The 14333-nt window shown below is 44.1% G+C and overlaps 1 protein-coding gene across 3 annotated transcripts in view; it reads right to left on the minus strand.

The window, feature by feature from the left end:
• Positions 1-71: 71 nt before the first annotated feature.
• The window catches only part of NID2 (nidogen 2), a 64222-nt gene continuing 49960 nt past the window's right edge, over positions 72-14333 (minus strand). Inside the window, exons 13-21 of one of the 3 annotated variants that reach the window (XM_064365868.1) lie at positions 13999-14232; positions 10368-10589; positions 9581-9750; positions 6843-6972; positions 6164-6335; positions 3140-3297; positions 1834-1957; positions 1025-1137; positions 72-785 (exon numbers count right to left, since the gene is read on the minus strand). In XM_064365868.1, the coding sequence (XP_064221938.1) occupies positions 691-785; positions 1025-1137; positions 1834-1957; positions 3140-3297; positions 6164-6335; positions 6843-6972; positions 9581-9750; positions 10368-10589; positions 13999-14232 (1418 nt within the window). In that variant the 3' untranslated portion in view covers positions 72-690. Of the gene's footprint in view, positions 786-1024; positions 1138-1833; positions 1958-3139; positions 3298-6163; positions 6336-6842; positions 6973-9580; positions 9751-10367; positions 10590-13998; positions 14233-14333 lie in introns of those variants that run through there. The other 2 variants (XM_012451052.2, XM_064365869.1) reach the window with 2 other exon arrangements.

The following is a 14333-nucleotide window of genomic DNA, read 5'->3' on the forward strand; positions in this document are numbered from 1 at the left end:
GTTAAGGTATATGCCAACCCCCAACTTTGTCCTAGAGACAACATAGATCCGTAAGTAAGTCATAGGAAAACTTACTTAAAATGTTTTATTGGAATAATCTAGAAAATTTTAAAACTGTTACATCTTTGGTATTAATAAAATGTAATACTTTCTGTGGGTACTTCTATAGAGGCACTTACAGGATCAGAAAATACAAATTGACTCATTTTAGCACCTTGTGATATAAATAGAAATGTATTGATGCAGAGGTAAAAAAAAAAAAAATCTTAAAACTTTGGTTGGGAAACTATAAATAATTAGTCCTTTCCCATCAGTTCTGCATTGGCTTCTCCAACTCTCAGGGTTTACGATTGTATCTTTATATTGATCACATGTGCTTTAGTTTCTTGGCCAGAAATAATCCATAGCAAAAATCAGATTTAGAATCTTAAACTCTAATTAATTCTTAGTTATTGAATTTGACCTTTTAAATATGGTATAAATGTTTACAAGAAGTCGCTTTAATAAGCAACAATTAAAATTCTATTTGCCTTTTTTGCAATAACAACCTTCATTTTTAGAAATACAGTAGTAAAGATTGAGGTATAAACTTCTCACAAAAGCCTTTTTGCACTAAAAAATGTTCATCTTGTATGTTCAGGAACGTCTAATGGCCTATTCTTTCTTTCTTTACTTTCTTTGCCTTTGCAGTCACTGTTCTTTAAGGTCCAGGTTCTGATTGATTGTAAACTCCAAGTCTTCCTTTACATTACTGTATTTACTTTCTTCCTGTGAGAGAGGAGAGACTGGGGGGTGAGTGTATTGTAACCAAGTTGCAACAGCAAGTCTTTTTCAGGTAGATTTAAGGCAGTAAAGACTGGCCCTCCCCCATGTAGTGGCCATTAACTTTCCCAGCTCAAAAGTGGCTCTCAGAGCAGGAAGAAGGCAATGGTGGCAGTGTCACAGACAGCAGGGGTAATCAAGTATCTCATATATCCCTTCTCTACCCTGCTAATTTAAAGGAGCATCCTAAAGCATGTTTTACCTGTTGGACAGTAGGGGTAGACCACAGTTATCCCGTAAAGGTGAGATCGCTGTTCCGGGAGATACTCATCAGTAAACTGGCCACTGTCTTTATTTACTGCTACAACACCATCCCTGGTAACAGAAAGGAAGAGTTTAGGAAGAGTCATTTACTAGATTAAAAAAAAAGGTCAGCTACAAAAAGTTTCAGTAGAGGAAAATTTCTGCCAGCCTTCTCTGTCCAAGGGGTGATGCTAAAGCCACACTGAAGTTGAGGACCACTGCTCTAAATCCATTGTTCATTTTAACTGCATGTTAGAATCACATGCTGATCTATCAATCAAATTGGATTTGTAGGCCATGGGGTAAAGGGCTTAGATTTTAATGTTCCGTAGTTCCTCAGTTGAGAACTAGTCTAAATAGTATTTTTCGGTCTGTTAGACAACATGTCCACAAGTGTCAAAGAAAAATCATCTTAAGCCCTGTATCTAATATAGCTCATAGTATCACTTAAGGGTAGTCTCTTATTCTCTGAAGAACATATTTAGATTAATATGCTTCCTTTTTAGATTATCAAAAAGCTTTGCTACTTTTAAGCTGTATGTGAGCAATACTGTTCAATTTCTGGGTGAGGTAAAAGGATGATTTCAAAAACATGAAAGGATGAAAAGAAACATCCTTGAAGGATCTTATCTGCCAGTGAGGAGAGGTGATGAAACAAAAGCCTCAGAGGGCTTAATTAGGAAAGTCACGTACTGACTTGTAAAGCAAGTGGCATGTTCTCTGGAATAGTTGGCCTTTTCAGGCTTGACCAGAATGTGTGAGGCTCACCTCCTCCAGTCCGTGTGGTAGAAGTGATCTGCATAGCTTACAATGCCAAAGGGGTACTTGAGGTTGTTTTGAATGACACGCCGTCCAGTTCCATCAGGTAGTGTGCACTCCAGTTTTTTGGTTCCTTTTAAAACAAACGGAGAAAATGAGATCATTTCACACCATGGAGTAAGTAACAAGCTGCTTTGCCAAAAATGATAGTGACAGACTCCTTCTCTAAGGAAACAAGGGAAGAATGGGAAATAGGATATTTTACTTCCATTGCAGTGATAGGTTAGCAGCAGTAAATTTACCTGGTCTTTTACTAGGCTCTAGTTTGTTGGATAACATTCCAGTTTTTAGTAGAGATTCAAACTTCCAGTCCTTTTTTGGAAGACAGGATTGCATTTACTGAAATCTGGTAAGTTTCTGCCACAGCAGGGCATTAGACATAAATATTTTTATAATTTGTGTGATTTCAGGCCTTAGCTTACAAATTATAACATCTGGGTAAATACTTGCCCTTTGTAAGCAATGTGTTAACCAAAATTCTTACCATTTTAGTTGCTTTTTTCTTCCTAGCTAGAAAATATTTTAAAAATATGTAACATAGCTCATACTTCACTGTAAACGAATCAGTCTTAAAATTTTTACAGTAGCTATTTCAAGTTTCACATTTCTCAGAGAGCCCCAATTTAAATTTCAAATACTTTTCAGAAATGTAACTTGTTTTACACAACTGGGTTATAAAGGTGACCTATCTGCATTATAGGCCCTTTTATTAGATTACAAATTCTTCAAGAAGAGTTTTTATATTCTTTAGTGAAGAACTAGACACACAGCATTTTTTTCAATTGTGCTGATAAACAAAAGCAAACAAATGTGGGTTGCTAATGCCCAGGTCATTACTGAAGGAAGCCACCCTGCTACAGTACTTTTCAAAGAATGTCCTTAGCATTATAACAGATGGTTATAGTGATCCTCTTCCCCACAAAAAGAATAGTTTCTATTCATTGAAGTTTGTCAATGCAACAGTGGCTAATATTTAACTGTTAAGAGTATGCCAAGCACTCACGGTCAGGCAAGCAGTACAAACTGATTTAGCCTTCCTTCTACCCAAACCCAAGAAAGTTCATTTTTAAAGACTCATTTAAGAACAGTATTTAAAAGTTTACAGACAAAAGAAAGGAGATTATGTGCTGTACTGTTATCAATGTGTTTAAACCAAAAGATCTAAGTGTTGGGATTTGATTTTATATTAAAATCTGTTAGTGCTCAAACTCCTGTAATGAGGGGTTTTCTATTTGCATTCCATTGGTAGTATTACCTGCATCTGCCCAGCAGAGCAGTTTGGAGAAAGAGTCAAAGGTTAAGGCATTGGGTAATCCAATGTCTGTATTGATCAGAATTCTTCTGTTTTCTCCATCTAAAGATGATGTTTCAATTTTAGGAGCTTCTCTATTCCAGTCTGTCCAGTACAAGTTGCTGTAGATAAATTAAAAATCAAGATTATAAAAGAATAGCTATGTAGCCTGTGGTAGGCAGCATCTAAGCAGCCCCCAGTGATCCCCATCTCCTCATATATTACAGCCTTAAGCAATCCCCTTGAGTTTGGGCTGCATTTAGTGTCTTGCTGCTTCTAGTTAAGAGCATATAGCAGAAGTGATGGGCTATCATTGCCAGTATTAGGTCTCAAACTGGCTTCTACCTTAGGTGCTCTCTCTTGCTCCCTTTGAGGGAAGCTGGGTGCTACGTTGCAATCTACCCTATAAAGAGGAACATGTGCCAACGAACTGAGGTCTCTGGCCAACAGCCCTTAAAGGACATGAGTCCTGCCTATGGCCCATTTGAGCATGCTTGGGCTGTCTTCCCCCAGCTGAGCCTGGAGATGACTGCAGTTTGGCCATTACCTTATTGCAGCCTTGCAAGAGACTCCATGCCCGGGGAGCTCTGTTAAGGCACACTTGGATTCCTGACTCACAGAAACCGAGACTAAACATTGTCTTGAGCTGCTAAGGTTTGGGCAATTTCTTACACAGCAGTAGGTAAGTATACATAGCCATATTCCACTTTTGCCTGCATCACAAGGTTTTCCGATTATTATAACTATGTGGAAGAAGTCATTACTAAGTTCCTGTCACAATCCCTGCCTCCCAGATACCCCTGACTCAACTGACCCAAAACCCTCCATTGGTTGAAATCCTGAATTGGATCTTGGGTTTACAATAGAAATACAGCTGTTAGGAATGGCTTTGATAAAAACTATGGAACTTCAAGAGATGTGGACCAGGGATTTGAGAAGGAAACGGTTATTTTCCTCTGCCAAAAATACAATTTGGTACTTGCTGACGGGGAATCTCGATTGTTCTGTACCTGGCACCCAGGAATGGAAACATTTTAAGTGAAGCACTTTACCTTTTAAATGCCATGTTAAAAATGAAAGATATTCCTAACAGATACTGACTAGGAAATAATATGGTCCTGTTAAGTGGAAACAGGTTATTATAAGGAAACAAACGGGTTTATAAGTTGTTAGAGCAGAAATAATTTTGAAAGCACTTTCATAAAATGCTATTTTATAAAAGCTGTAGAAGCTTTTAATAAGTCACTTGAGCGACAGAGAACCTCAGTGAGAGGAGAGAGAGGAAGAAACTATAGATTTCCCCTGTTGTGAATTTCCTCCCTTGTGCCCAATAGATGAAGTGGAGAAAAGCTGAAAGCAAAAGCCAGAAAGCAGTTTCCACTTTGTGCTAAGGTGGAGGTGGCCAGAGGGTGAAGCATGTGTATCATTGTTTCATCCCTTCTGATCAGTCTCCTCCCCAAAATGATTTAATACCATTGAAAACAGTACATCCAGAACAAGCTCACACATATTTGGTGTAAATTATTTGGGGACTGCCGGAGAAAGAAGATTCCCCAGGTGAAATCTGTAGAAAGCAAATGAGAAATACCCAGGAAAGCTTGACAACCATTCCACTAAGCAGTTGAGGGAGATTAATTACCTATCTTACATTGAAACCTGGTTCAAGGGGGATTTTCTTTTCACTAAAAATCTTTAAAGTCCTTTAGCATTGTCTGGATAAGAAACTCCTTTTTTCATCTTTAAACTCATGGCTGTGTTGTGGATTTCAGCTTAAAAGTATGCTTTTTCCCCCAGACCATGGAGATATGACCAAAGTATCATTGCTCACAAAATGGCAGCTCTCCCCAGTTTTCAGATCAAGCACCCAGAAGGAATGAGGGGCTGGGTACAGTGGCTCACACCTATAATCCCAGCACTTTGGGAGGCCAAGGCAGGTGGATCACCCAGGGTCAGGAGTTGGAGACCAGCCTGGCCAATATGGTGAAACTGAAACCTTGTCTCTACTGAAAATACAAAAATTAGCTGGGCGCGGATGGTGCGTGCGTGTAATCCCAGCTACTTGGGAGGCTGAGGCAGGAGAATCGCTTGAACTCGGGAAGCAGAGGTTGCAGTGAGCTGAGATTGTGCCACTGCACTCCAGCCTGGGCGACAAAGTGAGACCTTGTCTTAAAAAAAAAAAAAAAGGACCTTCCAAATGTCAGAAAGAAGAGCCTAAGCCTATAGAAAGTTTTTAAGAGGGCTATTAATTCCTATGGCTAAGTCAACTGGAATAGAGAAAGATACACCTTTCCCTGTGTGTAGAATGCTAAGCTTGGAACCACCTTTGAGGCTCTGTACTAATTTCAGAGTCAAAAAGCACTTCCCTGCAAATTAAAGCTGAAGGTTTGCTTTTACTGATTTGAAGGGCATCTGGGAATTTCATTTGGTAGAAACTCCACTTAAATATGGCAAGAGTTTCTCAAGATATAAAAATTCTCCCTGGTTCTAACAAGTACAGAAACACTGAACAAATCCTGTATATCAAATATAATGACCTTAGCAGTTATCACAGACAGGGAAAATGTTTATCTTAATTTCTGCTATAGTAACACGGAGGCATCTGAACTTTGGTTAATGTTACTTGATGGAGGTCAGCCCTACTGTGGGCTTCAACACTGGTTTATAAATGTGCTGCTGAAGGAGTCCCACCTCACTTCAAGCTAAGTGTCATCTGAGGCCTTGCCTGTCCTAGAGTAGCCCCTAGTTCTCACTACTATTGTTTATATGCAATCTTATTTACTCCTAATAGAATATAAGTGCCATGGAAGAACAGACCTTGTCTTTTCCTAGAACAGGTCCTGACATCTAGTAGATCCTTAGTAAATCTTTGTTACATGAATGCATTTGAGCTTTTACTCTCGTTCTGGCCTTCCCCACATTGTAATTAAAACCCAAGGGCTTCACAGCAGGATCTACAGGTAAGAGGAGAATTAGGGGAGCCCAGCTAACCCTCGGATTGGATCCACAGCGATGGCGCGGGGATTCACCAGATCTGTGTGGAAGAGGACCCTGCGCTCAGAGCCATCCAGCTGGGCCCTCTCTATCTTATCCAGGACGCTGTCCGTCCAATACATTGTTCTGCGGATGTGGTCAATGGCAAGTCCTTCGGGGCTTATCAGACCTGGAAATAAAGCAAAGTCAGGACTGGAGTGTTTGCACGGCATGGAGGACCAACCTGAAGCAGAAAGATCTGTTTTAACAGCTTGTGGGGGAGAGGGGACAGGAAAACAAGGCCCAAGTGTCTCTAAGTTCCAAGAACCAGGTTAATAGAGAAATGTACTTCTGTTACGTATTCCACCTCTAGCTTCTAGACTAGCAGACCTACCAGCTTGACACCAGGTGTCCACAGTGCCAGAGGAAGGCTGAACAGACTAAGGCCACACCCTAAATTCTGACTGAATCCTTTTCTTTTGAAAAGTGCTCACAGTAGGAATCACCTATTTCATTCCTTATGTATGAAGATGTTTGCTTACAGAGGGGCTGGTCTTAATACAGCTCAATAAAATGACTTGCCTAGAACTTAACCTCCCCTAGTGAAGAAAAATCGAGGGGAGACTTCAGCGTAAAATAGACAAGTGACTTCATAGAATCAAATAAAATGCAGACTCTGCTGAGTTAAGCTGCTGACCTGAATTCACAATCGTCTCAGGCTCTGCTCCCAGTTCCAGACTGACACGGCTGATTGTCCGTCCAGTAACATCTGTCCAGTACACCATCCTCTCCCGGCAGTCATAATCAATTCCCACAATGATGGAGCCCTTTGTGCACCAAATCATAAAATTAGAATAATTAGGTTACATTCCCCTTTGTTCACAGTCAACTGCCTTGTTCATGCACAGCTGCAGTAAGCAACCCTGCACTGGGATCCTGTAGGCAGCACAGCAGAGTGGCTGCACATGTGGGCACTCGGGTCAAACCCAGGCTCAGCCACTTATTAGCTGTGTGGCTTTGGGCATTTAACCTCTCTATGCCTTGGTCTCCTTATTTGCAAAATGAGGCCAATAGTGTACCTGCTTCATATGGTTGCTATAAAAATTAATTTCAATGCTTACGGTATACCAATCAGTAATTCATAATAGCACTTTTGAAGGGCTTACTGTATTGGTACAGTAAGCCCTTATGACTGATGGTTAAGAAGAAAATATCAACCCCTTCAGTAATTAGAGTGCCTTAAGCAAAATAAGTTGTTAGCATTCTACTGGGTAAAAACTGAATCCTTTCCCAACCAATATCATCAGCACTTTTCAAAGAGCCTTAATAAAATTTGCCACTATATGCCAACAAAAACTACTCTCCCTTCCTCTGTGAATGTGAAGAGATCTTTCCTCTACCTGAAGTGCAATCACTTAAACTGCTGCCCCTGACTTGGTTACATTCTGCATTAAAGTGTAGCCAAGTACAGTGACTCATGCCTGTAATCCCTGTCCTTTGGGAGGCCAAGGTGGAAGGACTGCTTGAGCCCAGGGGTTTGGGACTGAGCAACATAGTGAGACCCTGTCTCAAAAAAAAAAAAGAAAAAAACAATTAACTCGGCATGGCGGCATGCACCTGTAGTCCCAGCTACTCAGGAGGCTGAGGTGGGAAGATCGCTTGAGCCCAGGAGGTCAAGGCTGCAGCAAGCTGAGATGGTGCCATTGCACTCCAGCCTGGGCAACAGAGATACACCTGTCTAAGAAGAAAAAAGTCTATAATTTGTTATGTTAAGGAACTAGGGAGTGGTGGTCCTCCAACTTCTGGCTAGTGAAGTCTCTCCTCCTCCCTTATTGCTAAATAACTGACAGTCTTTAAAAAAAGAAAACAAATGCTGAGTCTGATATTTTTCCTCAACTTCATGCAGAACTTGCTTCATTTAGTTTCCAATCCAGGATCCTGCTCTGAGAAACCCAGCAGATGTGCAAAGCCAACATTCAAGGGTCATCTGGCTGTCCCTGAGGTCACACCAGTTCCTGCCTTGCCTAACAGCCTCCAGGGGCTTGGCTTCGCTTACGCCCCCTGGGAGAGTAGTCAGCACAAGAAAGATTATGCAAAGCAGGATTTGGCTCCTGTGGAAAAATGGGCAGCTTATATGGGGGGACCTAAGGTCAACTACACTTTTATTTGAAAATTAAAATTAAAAGGTCATTTGTCCCAGGCAAGAGTACACATTCAAATGAGCTTCCATTAACCTGGGGAATAATGGGATTCATAAACCCATGTCATAATCTCAAGGTTAGAGAAAAAGTCCCAGTTTAAGGAAATTTCTTTAAAGTATGCACATAACCCATGTTCCATTTCTCTCACTTCCACTACCACTACCATCACCACCCTGTCCCCATCAGGGCCATGTTCAGAAAGGCAATCAAGCCATATGACTTGAATAAAAGAGGGTTAGCTTAAAGTGATGACAACTTCTTCGTCTCTACCTCTTCCAGAGAAGGTTTTACAAAACAATGCGCGAGTCCTTGGGGGAGGGGACAGGGCCCCTTGAATCTTAAAAAGGACACATCTCTTCTTAAACACTGGTTTCTAAGCTTTTCTGGAACCACATAAGTAGTGCATTAACAGAAGTAAATATAAACATGAACACCATACTATTCTTATGGATAAGCAAGTGCCTGCACCGTAAAGTTGAACAATGAAATCAGATGATTTCCCACCATCGATGCCGTTCTAGAGCGCCATCTTCATGTTTCCCCATTTTAGAAAAGAAAACCCTCCCCCCAAAATGGGGTGTTTTGCATTAGGGAGGCTGCTGACTCAGGAAGCATCAAGCATCCCCTGGGGAAGGCTCTGTCCACTCCTCTCCCAGCGTCACACACTCCAAGTTTTCATTTTTGGAGTCAGGGACGGTTAGGAAATAAGTGGGTCAAAGTGGCAGAACCCAAGCCACTTTGGTTCCCAAGAGGGAAGGGCTGCAACAGTGAGGCAGTCATTAACTGACTTCCACTTGGGAGACCCCAATAAATCGCAGAGACCACACCTTGTGGCTGGGATAGTCCCCCTGTCACACTTTGCCTTCCAGGATTTCTATGGAGACATTGTGACATGAGAGAACCCTGGTGACTTAGGGTAACAGTCTGTCCATTTTCCCTTGGATCACTATACAGCCTCCATATCCTGACAACTCGAAAGTTCCCTTTCCATACATCTGAAACCGCATGAACCAACGAGAGAGCACAGCCTTGGTCAGTGACAGGTAACTCCCAGCAACAGAGAGCCCTAGTTCTGTGGTGGTAGCTTCGGGCCCATTCCGATGGGCTGCAGCCCAGAAACCCTCCAGGACTTCCCTGCACCAGTCCATTGCACTGCACCAGGGCCTGTGAAGAGGCTCCCACTGGGAAAGCCACATAGCTCCACACCCCCCACCACAGGGGAAATCCACTTTACATGCAAAGACAGCAGGGTCTTGGCTGCATCTTTCTGAAGCCTGGTGCCATTGAGGGGTAAGTGGCCGATCTTCTGGCCCTGGGTATAGAGCAGGAAGGTGCCCACGGATGGAGGGGTCACGTCTGGCCGGGGTGTGGGCCGGACTGTGGGTGGAGCGACGGTAGGTATACCTGTGGGATGGAGGGTGGGAGAGGAGGAAGGGGAACAAGGGCAGGCAGGGAGACAGGCAGAAAAGTTACTTTCCCAAATACCAGAGCCTCCAAAAATATCAAAAGTTCTTCACCCTACCCAGATGTGCTCCAGATGTTTTTCAAAAGAAATTCTAATTTCTAGGGTTTTTATTAAAGGATCAATTATGTAAATCTGCCATTTACTAGGGAAGAAGACAGCAAAACACTTCCCTACTTCCCTCAGAACAAAGCAGCACAGGTTTTGGTTTTTTTTTTTTCAAGAGAGAAAAAAAAACAGAGCTAGTATTGTGTCAGCTTCTTTTTAGTGCTCCAGAGTGACACGTGTCCCCTGTCACCCTGGGCTGGGGAGGGGGAGTAACTGCCTGCTGAACGAGTTCCAGATGTTCCAATTATGGAAACTGCTAATGACAAAAACCAGACACCAAACGCAAATTGGGATCTTGCGTGGACCAGATTATAAATCAACATAGCACATAGTGACCTCTTTCATTAGACCTGGTGACCCCGCATGTCCCCCCACTTCACCACAGCTGGCAGCATCCCTAGCAAAGGCCTCAGATGCAGCTGGGGGGAGTAGGGGCCGGCCTGGTGCTTACACGCAGGGGTGATGCCTGGCTGGGAGCGCGTTCCCTGCACCTCTCTGCCATCTTTGTCCACACACCAGCAGAAGTCACTCTTTCCATGGCACTGCAAGGGGACGAAGTGGCCCAGGTCATCACACTGGGGCACGTACTGGTCGTCCCGGGGGCTGCCACCATAGTGCTCCAGCAGGTTTTCCCTCCAGCGCTCACAGACGGTCGGGGGCCTGTGGGTGGGCTCTGAGCAGATGGGGAAGAGGGAAGAAGAAAAGCCTTTTATTGTGAGCCAAGGACAGAATGCAAAATGTAGCTCGAGACCCCACATGCCTGGCCTCCTGGCCTTCCTTCTCCTACTGTCCAGGTCTCACCCAAGCCTGTGGACACCCAACTTGGGAAACAAATGTGTTCTAAGTAGTTCTCTACCATGGGAATCAGAGATCATCTGATGCTTCTTTTCTGCCAGGAAGGTCTGTCATCAAGGCCCAGACACATCAAGAAAGAACAAGAGGAGATAAGATCAGCAGTGCAGCTGCCTCAGCCTGGGAAGGGGCATAATCTCCCTCTGGCCAGGAGAGGCCCACAAGGCCCCTCCTGCCTGCACCTTGGGCGCTTCGGCTGACTGAGCACTTATGCGGGTGATCTGTGGGGACTCAGTGGCCCTGGTGATGCTTAAAGCCAATTTGTGTTCTTCCTCCACTTGCTTCCAGTTCCAGGACCTGGTGGAGAGAGGGCCATCTTGAGACTGGACAGTGTGTGTCTTAGAAAGTATTTGGAAAGCCCAGCTACGCCATGGCACCCCTCTGTATCTACCCATTGGAAAACCGTATGGAGTAAAGGTAACGCCGAGTGGAATTCCTAGTGAGGCACAGCAGAGGTGGTGGCAAACAGCTTCAAAGGGGTTCTTACACAGCCCAGTTTCCAGAAGTGCTTTAGCCACCCTGTGCCTGCGATTATCTCAAAGCTGAATCTTCCTGCAGGCTCTAGCTTCCTGCCACGTTGCCTTTCCCCCTCTTTCTCCGGCATCCTCTCCTCTTGTCCCCTCCCTCACAGCTCTCTCCAGGCTAAAGTCCCGCTGGCTTCGGTTGTAAAGCAGTTTCCTCCCAGGCTGCTTCCACAGGGCTATTGAGGCTTTGTCCAAAACATGGGTGGTTCTGAAAAGACTCTGGCTGCAGCAGGTTAATGAGATAACTTGTTCATTCATGATGGGACTACCTAAAGGAATGTCAACAAGAGGAGGTGCTTCTCCTTCCTTTCTAATTCCTGCAACTTAAAGCCTATGGTCTGCAGAATCACATAGCCAATAACCCTACTTGCTACCACCACTTAGATGTGTAATAGAAATGAGAAACTAATAGAAACTGAGCCCCTGCCTTCACCATCAAACCAGCTCTTCCCCTAGTCTTTCCTATATGAGTAAATGGCACCTCCATTTTTCCACTGCTCAGACCTGATTATCCTTGACCCTCCTTTCTCTCACCATTTACATCTGATATGTCAAAAACTCTTTTTAACTGTGCCTTCAGAATCCACTCAGAATATCTTTACTTCTCACCACTCTACCCCCTCACCCTGGTCAAAGCCTCATCCTCTCCCTGGGATTTCTTCAACAGCCTTCCCACTGGTTTTCCTGCTTCCACCCTTCTCTGCCCTCACTCTCTCCAAAACCAGTGTAAACTAGCAGCAGCCAGAATGGCCCACTTAAAACACAGAGGCATTTCATGTCACTCGGCTCAAAACCCTCCAATGACTCCAAAGAACAAAGCTGGGAACCTTATGTTTGGGCTCCAGCACCTGCAATCCCTCTGGGAACATGGAAGACTGTAAATGAAGTTGTCAGAGCTCAAACCCAATTAGCTTGACTGCACGACTCACCAGAGTTGGGGGAAGCCAATGCCGTTCAGTTGTCGCTGTAGCTCACGACCCATGGAAGGCAAAGCTCTTCTTAAGACCCCGTGGAGAAGGTAAGACTCTGACTTCTTCACCCAAATGGGTCTCAAGGAACACAGAGGGAAACACTACTTCCTCAAACACTGCAGGATTCCCTGGAGAAGTTCCCAACTCCACCCCTGCTCCATATTCTGAACTCCAAGGATCCATTTTTGCTTTAAGGGACCACCCTGTGGTGTGTGTCTGCATTCCAAACAAAGAGACGTGCCTAACTGCTGGGAAATGGGTGTCTCAAATCACTCATACAAGGGCATCCCTTTCATTCGTTACTATTTGCAGCTACTTTTCAACCCGACCGGGGATTTCTTTCTGTTCTGCTTCTGGTTGGCAGAGGTTTAAATATTTTGAAATCCTGGGCACAGAGCATCCTCACCCTCCCTCAAGCTGACCCCATCACACAGATGAGACCAGTCAGAGACAGCAACCAGAGCCAAACCAGCACCAAGAGAGGAGTGTGGGCAGGGGAAAGTCCACACAAGAGAACATGGCCCTATTTTCGTCATTGACTGCTCAGTCTCTTTGTTCCCCTTTAAATCACTGTCCTTAGCACATGCTTATCTTAATAAATTTAATCAAATTCTGAACCATTCCCCAAAGGCACCCCCCAACCATCTGATTTCTTCAAATCCCAGATGGAGTAAGAACCAAGACATTTCAAAGAGAAGGCATGAGGGAAATAGAATTTCTCTGAACTTTTTTTTGCACCTTTAAAATATTTTCCTAAAAATAGAAACAAAGAGGGACTATGGATCAAGCCATTACCATTTTTACCTATGTGGATCTGGGAACCACTAAGTCCTGGCCATAACAATTAACATTATTAAAAGGGAAAAAGCCTATTGGTAATTCTCCAATTCTTCTCTCACACATTAAAAGCCAAGCGTAGTATTTATGGAACCCTTCTTGATAGTAAAAATGGATCTTTGGATAGCAAGCTGTATAGGAATCATTATGGCTAAAATGGTATCAAGACAATCTGCTCTTCAGTAAATAAAGTTCTTCTGTAATAACTAAGGAAAAAAGTTTTACCTATCCCTGAATAATTCAACAAGGAACAGAAAGTTGCCTTATCTGCCTGCTGTTGGAATCGACTGTGAACACTTGATCACCACGCCCCACCCAGATGGTAGCAGGCATGTTCTCAGATTGAATGGGCTAACAAAAACCAGAAGCCTGTGCCTCTTCAGAGATGGTGGGCTAGACTAGAGAGGGCTGAGACTGTCAGGTTACAGAAAACTAGCTGGATCCACCGGCAGGTGTCATTTTTCTTATTTTTCCTACTGATACTAACAGCCTTCATACCATTTCCTGTAATTCAGAAGGCAGAAGTAAGCGAGATAGTTACATAGGAAGGCAGTTTTCCTTCTGGACAAAACACGAGTCTGGCCAGATCTTCTAACTGTCAGATCTCTCTAAGCTGCCATAACAGATCTAGGGTAATGGTCTCAGCTGACGTACATACGCAAACTCAACTTCCGGTTTGTACTGGACAAGGTCTAAGAGGCCACTGTGTAGCAGATCGTATGTGTCATGCATGCGTATCTCTATGTCCTTATGACACAAACATGCATATATGTACACACTATTATTCAAGTCTTCCCAGGAGGAAAGAGGCTATGAAGGACGGTGACTGGTCCTGTGCTTGTGTGGTCTACCCACCATCAGTGCCATTCTACTCCTTGAGCCCCAGGCCTAAGCTCACCTGGTGGTGGTCCACAGTGAGGCGGGGTGGAGCCAGGTGGAGTTTGGGTACCAGGAACTTCATGACCATCAGGGTCCACACACCAGCAGAAGCCAGTGCTGCCGTGACACTGTAGGGGCAGGAAGTTGCCCCGCTCGTCGCACTGGGGGATGTGGAGCCGGGCCCCAGCGTAGGCATACTGGGCCTGGGCGTGGCGCTGTTGTTGCTCACAGGGTGTCAGGCCTGGGGTGGAGTCTCCCAGGATCAAGGCAGAGGAAGACACAAAAGAGAGAAAGAAGGCAATGCAACCCATCCACTTCACCAGCCAACAGCATGGCATGGAAAAAATAGGAAGA

This window comes from Aotus nancymaae, unplaced genomic scaffold (genome assembly GCF_030222135.1).
Source record: "Aotus nancymaae isolate 86718 unplaced genomic scaffold, 86718_ANA_hifiasm-v0.15.2.pri h1tg000062l, whole genome shotgun sequence".
NCBI lineage: Eukaryota > Metazoa > Chordata > Mammalia > Primates > Aotidae > Aotus > Aotus nancymaae.